General features: G+C 39.1%; 1 protein-coding gene across 1 annotated transcript; it reads left to right on the top strand.

Moving 5' to 3' along the window:
* The first annotated feature begins 48 nt into the window (after positions 1 to 48).
* On the top strand, positions 49 to 1,911 carry LOC147919204 (uncharacterized). Its single transcript, XM_087503891.1, has 3 exons — positions 49 to 1,004; positions 1,171 to 1,318; positions 1,786 to 1,911. The coding sequence occupies exons 1-3, from the start codon at positions 49 to 51 to the stop codon at positions 1,909 to 1,911; spliced, it is 1,230 nt and encodes a 409-aa protein (XP_087360017.1).
* Positions 1,912 to 11,820: the final 9,909 nt, after the last annotated feature.

The raw sequence follows: 11,820 nt of genomic DNA, 5'->3' as shown, positions 1-11,820 counted from the left end.
GATCCTAAGCAGGACAAGATCATTGATGGAGTTTCCAAGAAGAGTCAAATGGCTGCCAAAGAGACTCTATTTGTGCCTCCACCTTATGAGCCAAGATTGTCATTTCCTGGTCGGTTTAAGAAACAACAAGTGGACAAGTATAGAGCTATGTTTGATGCACAAATGAAAGATGTTGCTATTACAATGCCACTCATTGATGCATTCTTGCTGAACCCATCATACGACAAGTTCCTCATATTAACCCATGAGTGTAGTGCTATCATTCAAAACAAGATAGTAGCAAAGAAGCTTGATGATCCTGGTAGTTTCACTCTTCCTTGTTCATTGGGACCTTTATCTTTTAGCCATTGTTTATGTGATCTTGGGGCTAGTGTGAGCTTGATGCCTCTCTCGGTTGCCAAAAGATTAGGTTTCACTCGCTACAAAGAGTGTAGAATCTCCCTTGTTCTTGCGGATAGGTCAGTTAGAACCCCGATAGGACTGCTTGAAGACTTACCTGTCATGGTAGGGAATTTTGAGATTCCAACTGACTTTGTTGAATTAGAAATGTATGAAGAACCAAAGGACCCGCTCATCTTGGGACGCCCATTTCTAAGAACCGTAGGAGCTATGATTGATGTGAAAAGAGGAAAGATTCATTTGAATTTAGGAAAGGAAGCCCTGTGTTTTGACATCAACAAGGTGATGAGGAAGCCTAAAATTAAAAGACAAGCTTTCTACATTGAAGAAAGGGATGTTTTGGCTGATAAGCTTTTGGAAGAGTTAGCCATAGAAGATGAGCCCCAAAACACTTTGACTGTTAAACAAGGAGAGTTTGGGTTACTAAAGGAAGATAGTGAAGGGTATGAGAAGATTCTTGACTCTCGCAAGCCTTCTAGTGATAATGGAAGCTTCCTTGAGTTGAAAGGGCAAGTGGTGAACTCAGTTGAATGGGACTCAAATGATGATTTGAGTGAGCTTAAAGCACCCAAGATTGATTTTAAACCACTTCCTAAAGGGCTAAGGTATGATTTTCTTGGAACAAAACTCTACTTATCCTGTTATTATCAATGAAGAACTTAGTGAACTATAAACTGTTACTCTCCTAGGTAAATTAAAGAACTAAAGGAGAGCTATTGGTTTTTCACTAGATGATATTAAAGGAATCTTTGAATCTCTTTGCATGCATAGGATACATTTAGATGATGAATCAATGACTTCCATTGAACCACAAAGATTGTTAAATCTTAACCTAAGAGATCTAGTGAGGAAAGAGATTCTAAAGCTCCTTGATACGGGTATCATATATCCTATATCGGATAGTACATGGGTTTCACCGGTACATGTGGTACCCTAGAAAGGAGGAGTCACTGTTCTTAAGAATGATAAAGATGAGTTAATTCCTACAAGGATTATAATTGGACATCACATGTGTATTGATTATAGAAAAGTTAATGCCGCCTCTAGAATATCACTTTCCTTTACTGTTTATCGATCAAATGTTAGAACGGTTAGCAAACCATAGTCATTATTGCTTTTTAGACGGTTACTCAGGATTCTTTCGTATATCGATATTTACATGTCCCGGTACCTTCATATATCGAAGAATGCTGTTTGGACTATGTAATGCACCCGCTACTTTCCAACGGTGTATGATGTCCATTTTCTCGGATCTCATTGAAAATGTTGTTGAAGTATTCATGGATGACTTCTTTGTATATGAAGATTCTTTTTTTCTTGCCTCTCTAATCTTTGCAGGGTTTTAAAGAGATGTGAAGAAACCAATTTGGTTTCGAATTGGAGAAGTGTCACTTCATGGTGAAAGAAGGGATTTTGTTGGGACACAAGATTTCAGAGAAGGGCATTGAGGTTGATAGAGCTAAGATTGATGTGATGACCAATCTAGCACCACCAAATTCAGCAAGGAAATGAGAAGCTTCTTGGACCATGCTGGGTTTTATAGAAGGTTTATAAAAGACTTCTCAAAGATTGCTAGGCCTCTTACAAGGTTGTTGTGTAAATATGTTGCATTTGAGTTTGATGAGGAGTGTCTACAAGCTTTCAAGAAGATAAATGAAGAGTTGGTTAGTGCTCCAATAGTTCAAGCTCCAGATTGATATTGAACTATTGGAGCACTAACCAACTCTTTCTTTATATGGAACACTCTCCAAATCTAGTTTACCATTTGAATATCAATGCCTTTCTTGTCTTTAATCTCCAAATCTCCAAATCTGGAGTTGGTTAGTGCTCCAATAGTTCAAGCTCTAGATTGGAGTTCAAGCTCAAGAGTTGGATATTGTTGCTTGAAGAGTTTGATTTGGAGATTAAAGACAAGAAAGGCATTGAGAATTGAGTAGCTTTTCATCTATCTAGATTGAGGATTGACAATGAGATTCCAATCAATGATTCACTTCTGGAATAGCAGCTAATGGCAATTCAACTTCTAGATAAGAGCCATGAGACTTGAAAAAAGCTTGTAGAGGTCATAAGTTTAGAAGAGAATAGTCCTTCGTATGCAGATTATGTTAACTACCTAGCTTGTGGTCTTTAGCCACCAAACTTAGTGGGATATGCTAGAAAAAAGTTATTTAAGGACATCAATAACTACTACTAGGATGCACCTTATCTCTTCGCTTTTTGTAGGACAAAATTTATAGAAGATGTGTTTCTAAAGAAGAGATAGAAGGGTAGTAGAACTTTGTCATGGAGCAGCCTATGGGGGTCACTTCACCACATTCAAGACAGTTACAAAAATCCTTCAAGCTGGTTTGTGGTGGCCAAAAATGTTCAAGGACACTAAAGAGATTATCTCCAAGTGTGATTTATGTCAAAGAAAGGGAAACATCAGAGATTATCTTGAAGTTGAAGTGTTTGATGTATGGGGTATAGACATCATGGGACCATTCCCTTCTTCATATGGTAATAACTACATACTTGTGGCTGTTGATTATGTCTCTAAATGGGTAGAAGCCATAGCTAGTCCTACTAATGATGCAAATGTGGTGTTGAAGTTGTTTAAGACAATCATCTTTCCAAGGTTTGGTATTCCAAGAGTGGTCATAAGTGATGGAGGAAGACACTTGATCAAGAAGGTCTTTGAGATTCTTCTCAAGAAGCATGGAGTGAAGCATAAGGTTGCTACTCCTTACCATCCTCAAATTAGTGGTCGATTTGAAGTTTCCAACAGGGAAATCAAGGCAATTCTTTTGAAAACAGTAGGTATCACAAGGAAGGATTGGACAAAGAAGTTGGATGATGCTCTACGGGCACACTTATATCATGGTTAAAAACCGTAAAAGCCATGATATATCAACTCCCCCAGGCTTAGCTTTTGCATGCCTTCAAGCAAAACAGAAACTTAGACCTGTGAAAGACGTTTGGAAACATATGAACTCACTCAACTGCAAGAAACTGATCTTCACACTCTTCATCGCCTTGACTCTCAAGAATTTACTTCATACTATTTGTCAATAAAAAGCATCAACATTCCTTACTCAAATCCCACAATCCTCTGGAGTCTCTAGTTTCGCCATTGTAATCTCATTAAATAAATTAAAGCAAATAAAAGCGAGTTCTTACCTTGGGAATATCGATCAGCGGCATATGGTCTATCTTCTTGCCAAGACATTCTTCATACATCTCTTTTCCTATCTCTTTTTTCACTTACAAGGGGTTCATTTTTCTCTAATTTTCTAGAGTATCATTTAACTTTTTTTATCAAACAATTTTTTATAGAAGTATGCACAGGTTTACGCTACATCCCTCAGCTCACTTATATCCTTCTTCTTTTTTTGTTTCTCCATTTTTTTCTGATCTTTCTCTTTTGTTTTAGAGTACTGAAGGGAAGAGAGAGGGGAGACGTATTTTGAAAACTTGCACTGTCTTGTATGGCCCAAAGAAGAAGTCTAGTCCACTGATTTCCAACTCCCAAAGTAAGAGATTAAGTCCAGTTAAAATCTTGATAAAAATTGAGAAAACTTTAATTTAACCAGATATCCATTGAATAAGGCTTTCGGGATTGTTCATACAGCTCATAGTCTTTTCCACACTTCGGTTCTGAGGTCAAACTTAATCAAGAGTCATTAGAGTGTTAGCCAAAGAACAGAAACTGTTAGTTAAATATCATAATTCCCAAAAGAAAATTTTGAAAAATTTGACTCAATAAAAACAAAATACGGTTTTGACTGACACAATAGAAACAAAAACATAGTTAGTAGTTAGTAGACACCTCCCCCAGACTTAAACAACACTGTCTCCAGTGTTATCAAGAAAGAGAGAAGCAAAGTTAAAAAAAAAAAGTATTGAAAATTGTAATGAAAAGATGAACTGGTTACAGGTTACCCATGGGTCGACCAATGTTATTCTGTGAAGTTCACAGTGTCGACCGACGCCATGAAGGTGTGGATTGACACCCTCTGCGGACAGAAACATGATCGAAAATCCTTTGTTAGTTGCAGTTAGATTGTGTTGGTAAGTAATCCTTGGATGATTACTCTATTAAGAAGCACTCAAACACAAGTTAAAAGCAACATGATAGATAGATATTTCATTAGTTTCATACAAATCCAAACTCAAACTGACTCAATGCAAGAAGAAAAATGACTCAACCTAAAAAGGAAAAAGATAAAGAAAACCATGATTAGAAGCTAGGCATTATCAGCACCTGGACCGGCAGGAGGGGATGGTGATATGCGCCTAGTAGGACAAATGCAGCCTGAAACAATCTTTTTATGGTGGTGGATATGGATGTTTGGTGAGTGATGGAATGATGATGAGATATGAATGATGAACAGGTGGGTGTAAGGTGTTTCAATTACCCTTATGATGTTGTAGTATAAGAGATGTCAATCCTAAATGAGTGTTTGCAAGCAATCAAGATGTGCATAAATGTCTAAGTCAAGCCAAATATGAAGGATGTTTGTCACTAACAACCTATTGATGAAATGTAAAATGCAGAAAGTAAAAGCTACTAAGATAGATGCTAAATGTAAAGAAAACAGACTAATCAAAGCTATGATGAAACAAGAACAGAAATAGAAGCTATGGTAATGCAAGTAATGAACTAATGCAAGGCAAGTAATGAAAAGGATACTAAGTGAATGCAACAGAAATGCAACTAAAATGAAACATGAGTTGAGACAAGACAAATACAAAGCATAAACAAGAATTCTGGGGATGAGCTTGAGCAAGCACTCGATCGAGTGTAGATCGAGTACAGGGTCGAGCTGGACAAACGCGAGAAACATAGCAATGCAAGCAAAACAGAGCAATACAAAAGCGAATCAAACAACGATCAACAATAGGATTTAAGCTAGGAAATCAATAAACAAGGAAGGTCTTAGGGATGAATTCATGGGCTGGACTTTAGATTGTGGTTATCTAACTTAATCAACAAACCTCAACCAATATGAGCTAATCTCTAGACAATGATCTCCAAGAACATGTTAATCTACTCTCATGATAGAAACAATCAAGCTCATATATTTCTAGGCTTGTTCTCACAAAGCAAATAACTTATACAAGCAAGCATTAAGCAACAGATGATTTATAGTCAATAATCAAACAAGACATCTAATCTCTTAGCATGCCTAATGAAAATCTCTAGATCTAGCCTTATCTTTGCACCTTAGACATTGGTGTGATGCTAAGAGGCTTGAGATCAAACCCTACCCTCTCGGTTATAGGATCATCATTAGGAATATCTAGCCTAGAAGAGATCTACAACAATCAAGCTTGACCAAATCAAACAACCACAACATCCATCCAGCCTAAACCATCCCTAAGAGCTAAGGAAACTACTCACAATCACACATGATGAACAACAAAGTCATAAACCCAAAAAATACCGAAACTTGCATCAATATAAAGATAAAGCAAAGATCTACAATATTGAAGAAGGAATCAAACTCGAATTCTCAATATTTTGAAAGTTATGAAACCAACAAATCTGAGGAATCTCTTGTTTTTCTCCTTCAAGGAGGTACAAGATCTAAGAAAATAAAAGTGCAAAAAGCAATAATTCCCAAAAGGGTAAATACTAGGTTTTAGAATATCTAAAAAGCTGGACTCTTTGGTGGCTGTAGGCCTTATATAGAAAAAGGAGTGGAAGCCCTAAAAATGCTAAAAGACAAAGTAGCTAGGCGGCTTGGTCAGCTCGACCTGGTGCTCGGTCGAGTTGGCTTTTCTTCAGCTCCTTCCACTCGGTCGAGTCCTTCTCCGCACACGGTCGAGTGTCTGGTCGAGTGGGCGGTCAAGTGGAACTCCGGACCTTGGTTCTTCAGTTCTAACTTCCTTGCTTTCTCCTCTTGATAGCTTCAATCCTCTTAGCATTGCTTCCATGCTCCTTAGGTTCCAAAATCACCTGTTTATGCAAGAAAAGATGCAAATGCAATGCAACTATACTCTAATGCATGACAGTCCTAAAGCTATGCAATAATGGATAGCAAAAGATGCAAAAGATGTGAATATACTAAGGGAAAACAGGGTAAAATATATGAACATCAACACCCCCAAACTTAGTCTTTGCTTGCCCTCAAGCAAATAATCAAGACATAGAAGGTAGGTGAGGTTTAAAAGTGGGATCTCAGCTCCTAAAGCTTGCCAATAAACCAGCTAGAATCAATGTCCAAGTTACTAATACTATGATGCAAGTTGAATGAGCTGTACTTAAAGATTTTAGACAAGCCTATCACAACCTTTACTGATTTGAGCCTCAGATGTCCACATGCATTCAAATCAACCATTTCCTTTAACATTCATTAATCAAGAATATGAATCAGTTCGATGCTATGCTTAAACTCATTTGGCTTGGAGATAAAGGTTTTGAGACAATGATGGTCTCTTTTTTAGAGTGGGGCTTATCAATATCAAGGTTCTCTCATAAAAAATGGATTGAGCTTTAGAAAAATGCTAAAGGTAAGAACACTTAGACACATACAAGAACAAAACTTGTCTACCCAAAAGGCACCCAAAGTGTTTATCCTATCAATCTAAACCCAAATGATCCTAGTGTTACCCTTTAACTTCTTCACTTCTCTTTCACCCTTTTCTCTTTTGATTTAAAAGTCTTAGGAGAGGTTTCTTATTTGATCTTTCTAGTGGAATGGGGGATTCTTACTTATTTGCTATGGTTCTCTTTTCTTCTTATTCTTAAGACATACAAGCATTTTGCTAGACTCTTCTTTTCTTTCTTTTCTTTTCTTTAACTAGAACCACATTTAAACAATCTCATACTTCCCATCCTTTCACTAGACTTTGATTTTACACACTCTCGTCTTAAAGACTCTACCTTTTTCTTTCTCTTTTTCCTCTTTTCTTTTCAAAACAGCCAAGTCCCAAACCCAACAAGTGAACCACCTAGTCCTATCTAGTTTGAAAAATGCAAACTAGAACTACACAAGACTTTACTCTTGTCAGTTCAAACCTAACACTTTCTACCAAGCTCAATCCCAAAATTAGGCCTCACACACACAAGAATAAACATGGCTTGAAAGAAGGGTTGGTTAATGGGTAGGAAAACTGATTTTAATGGTTTAATCAGCTACTTGGATCAACAAGAGTGGTAAAAAGGAGAAAGATGATCCAAATATGTATATGGTATCCATGAGTTTAAAGCAATGCACAAGTTGATAATTGAAAGTCAATATTAGGTTCTTATAGATAGGAAATGGCATCAAATCACAACATGCTTCAATTTAGACAAAATACAATGCAGGAATTCAAGGCTTGGTTCAATCTTATGCTTCTAACTACTCAACTAGCATCAAAGTACTATTAACTTGGGCATTGATCCTAGTTTGGTGAATCTAGCAAGCTAACAAGGCAAAACTCATCATAGATATCTAATGCAAATAATTGACAGTCCTACATGAAACATGCTAAACAAGATCCTAATATCAAATTTTTAGGGTTTTTCTATGCCTTAGATGCTATGCCAATACTAACATGATTATGCTAAAAATTTGCTCCTTCTTGAATGGTGGTGAGGTCTTGGTTAGGTAGGATAAACTATTTTTTCCCAACTGTTGGAAGCTCAAAGTTGAAAATGTGATTTCCTTGATGTATCTCCTTGGCTAGTATGAGAGTAGAGGTGAGATAGCTTGAATCAATCCATCTTGGCAAGACCTTCTCTCCTCTAAGTGGGACCTTAGCAGCTTGTAGTATTGGAGTGATGATCCCTCCAATGGTTAGGGCTCCTCTTGAACCTTTGTTTTTGTAGCTTGCCTACCCAACTTCTCAAATATATCATGTGGTCAATGAGCACCATTGCAAGATCAGTCTCCACAGTGCTCCCAAGAATGATGGTTCCATCTCTTGCCTTAAGGATGATTCCATTGAGAGCCATATCAATCATCTTGAGCTCACCCTCATTGAGATTTCCAGTTTCCTTCCTAGCAAAGAAGGTGTTTGCTAAGGCCTTGTGGAAGTACCTTAGGACTGGGCTTCTTATCTTGGAACTCTTGGTCTTGGAGGATGAGTAAGTGATGTTGTCTCCAATGGTTTCCCAAACAGCAAAGAGCTCTTCTCTTGGTATCCTCAAGCTCCTATTACTCCCAACTTCAAAGCCAAAGATTTTGGCTATCTTCTTCATTGGAAGCTCATAGTTCTTCCCCTTGATAGTAAAGGCAATATGACCAGCTCCCAACTCATCATCCTTCCTTATGTAGGTGTGCAACTTGACTGTGGCTAGAAACTCACAGCTTTCTTCCTTATAACCCTCCATGCAAAGCCCCATGAACTTGGTTAGGCTGCTCTTCTCAAAAAGATATTCCACATCTTCATCAATGCCTAGCTTCTCCATGGTTTCTTTGTGTGGGTATCTAGTCCCCAAGAACTGCATTATCATGAAGGCTTAATAAAGTTCCCTCTTAGTCAAACCACAAGATTCTGCTTCTCCATCATCCTCTCCTTCTTCTTCTTCATCTTCTTCCTCACTCTCACTTTCATCCTCCTCTTGTGGAGTTTCAACTGCTGGCCTCTTGCCTTTGGCTTTGTTTCTCCTCATGATCTCCCTAAGAGTTGGCTCCCTTTCTTCTTCACTTTCAGCTCTCTCAGGATCTTCCTCAGCTGACTGATTTCTTGAACTTGGAATCCGACTCGATCGGCTACTCGGACTACCACTCGGTCGAATGCATGCTCGAGTGGGTGGTCGAGTGGTTCTTCCAGTTTCTCCTTTTGATTCAAGACGAGCATCACAACGATCTAGGGAGCTTTCAGCCGCTTGTTGAGACTTCCTAGTAATCCTTGAAGATATTTTCGAATAGAACTGAGAGGAATAGACTCAAAGCTTAAAGTTAATAGGTTAGTGACCCAAAAACTAAAAGAGCTAAGCTTGAGCAAAAAGATGAACTTTGAGAGAGATTTTGAACTTGATTTTAACTTGTTTTTAAGCAAATGAGAGAGTGTGAGAGCTATATGATCGAATCAAGCTCTATTTAAAGAAGCTAAGGGGACAAGGAGACAAGAGTGGAGCGTCCATACCATTCAAATTTGAAATGGGAATCTTTGACCTGCTTTTTGCTGCCACTCGACCCCACACTCGACCGCACGTGGTCGAGCTCCTTGACTAAAGTTTGAAAATTCAAAATTTTCTTCTTTTTCTTCCCTCCACTCGATCATTCTAGAGAAATGGGAATCGAGTGGGCCTTGGTTTCTTTTCAGCTCGGTCGAGTATCTCTCGTGGTCCGGTCGAGTGGGCTTGCGAATCTACTTCCCCAAGTCCAAATCTCTCCATACCCATCTACACTTTCATTGAAAGGCCTGTCCAACACAAACATAAAATAAAACACATCAAAACTACAAGGAAAATAAAGCATATTTACAAAGGATACCTTAGGGACTTCCTCCCTAGTGAGCTTGTTTAGAGTCACTAAGCTTGACTTTGGTTGCCTTTTCAGGCTTGGTTTGGATACCAAGGAGGTGATGAAATCCTCCCTGGCACCTCTTGATCACTGTGAAGTTGACCCTTGATCACTTCACCCTTAACACACAAACCATATTTCTTCTTGATTTTGAGTCTTGGTCTTGCCTTCTTCAAAGACCTCTTGCTCAGCTTAACTTGGAGATCCTTCACCATACCAGTCAACTCTTGAACTGAACCCTTAAGATTTTCCACTGAATCCTCTTGAAGTGAGAGCTTAGCCTTTGGAGTTGCCTCATCACTTAAGCCTTCATGACTACCTTTGTCCATGATAGTAAAAGGTTGATCATCAATGGTAGGAAGGTTGGTTGGGTTATAGATGTTAAACTTCATGGTTATCCCCTTAGCAATGTTCAAGGTCACAAGACCTTCCTTAACATCTATAACAGCTCCAACAGTGGCTAAGAATGGCCTCCCTAGAATGATAGGATCTTCAGGCTCCTTATCCATCTCTAGAACCACAAAGTCTGTATGAGTCCTTGCTTTTCCTATCTTGACTGGAATATTCTCCAACTTGCAACCACATCTCTGTTTGATCCATCAGCTAGACATATATGAAGGTTGGTGGACTTGAACTCAGTGTGCCCAAGCTTTTGTGCTATAGAGTAAGGCATCACACTGATAGATGCTCCCAAGTCACATAAGCACTGGTTGTAGTGAAGATAGCTAAGTGAGCAAGGCAGATAGAATGGACCTGGATCCTTAAGCTTAATTGGGATGATAACTCCTCCAAGGTCTTCAAGATCCTTCTCATCTTGAGCATGAGCCTTCTTCTTTGACAATTCAAGCAAAAAATCCTTATAGAGAGGATATGGATCATACTGTTCCAAGGCAGGTCCTCTCTCTTCTTCTTGGTAAGCAATGATAACCTCTTTTATGGCCATCACTTCCTCTTGTTTCTCAATCACAACCTCTTCCTTCAAAGCTTTCACTTCCTCTTGTTGCAAAGCCATCATTTCTTTTCTCTCAATGATTTCCCTTAATTCCTTAAGCTTCTGTGCCTTGAAACGTCCTGGGAATGGTAGAGGCGGTTTGTAAGCAGGAGGAATGTACTTAGCAGGCTTGACAGCTTCTGATCCTTTGGCTCGATCGACCACTCGATTAGGCACTCGATCGAGTGCTGGCTCGAGCACCTGGTCGAGTGCAATACTGGATTCAGTCTGCTTTGCACAAACTTCAGTCTGAACTTCAAGAAATGACCAATCCTCCCCATCTTGAACATCACTGTCCTCAGTGACTGCTTCATCAAAGATATGAATGGCTTTGGCAGTGAACTCCCTTGGGTTTTGAACTGCTTTTCCAGGGAGTTGGTTGGGCTTAGGAGCTGAAGTAGAGGCAAGGTTGCTCTCCACAAACTTCACTCTAGAGTTGAGACCCTCAAACTTCATGTTCAGATCATTGTACTGGGATGTGAGCCTTTGGTTCAACTCAGCAAACTGTTTGGCCTCCTCAATCTTGCCATTGGCTTGTCCAATCAACATTTGCTGCATCATTGCTCTTAAGTCTTTTGCCTGGCCTTGGTTAGTCTGAAACCCTGGTGGGGGACACAATTGGGGCTGGAACACTTGATGTTGTTGCTTGGGTGCATAGTTGTTTTGCTGTTGAGGCTGTTGAGGTGGATAGACTTGGTCTTGTGGATTGGCCACATTGGTGCTTCTATAGGAGAGGTTGTTGTTCTTGAACCCTCCTCCTTGGTTGTAGCCTTTGAATCCACCCTGGTTTTGCATATAACGGAGCTCAGCAAATTTCCTATCTCCTTCTTGAACTGGAACCTCTTCTTCACCAATGAAGTGAATGGACTTTTGTTGGCTAAGGAGGATCTTGTCAAGCTTCTCATTGACCATCTTCAAATCCTTCTTGTACTTGTCCTCTTGATCAGTGGAGGTGGACCTTATTGTTCTGTCAAAGTCCTCATTGTAATT

The sequence above is a fragment of the Camelina sativa genome, chromosome 20, assembly GCF_030686135.1.
Source record: "Camelina sativa cultivar CO46 ecotype springtype chromosome 20, ASM3068613v1".
Lineage (NCBI taxonomy): Eukaryota > Viridiplantae > Streptophyta > Magnoliopsida > Brassicales > Brassicaceae > Camelina > Camelina sativa.
Note: the sequence above shows the minus strand (reverse complement) of the source record. Positions and strands in the feature narration are given on the sequence as shown.

What these genes read in the sequence shown, in the direction of transcription:
- LOC147919204 (XM_087503891.1), top strand. Translation starts at nt 49, where the DNA reads ATGGCTGCCAAAGAGACTCTATTTGTGCCTCCACCTTATGAGCCAAGA. An exon ending in CCACTTCCTAAAGGGCTAAG is followed by an intron (nt 1,005 to 1,170) that starts GTATGATTTTCT and finishes TTGCATGCATAG; the next exon opens with GATACATTTAGATGATGAAT. An exon ending in ATAGTACATGGGTTTCACCG is followed by an intron (nt 1,319 to 1,785) that starts GTACATGTGGTA and finishes GAATTGGAGAAG; the next exon opens with TGTCACTTCATGGTGAAAGA.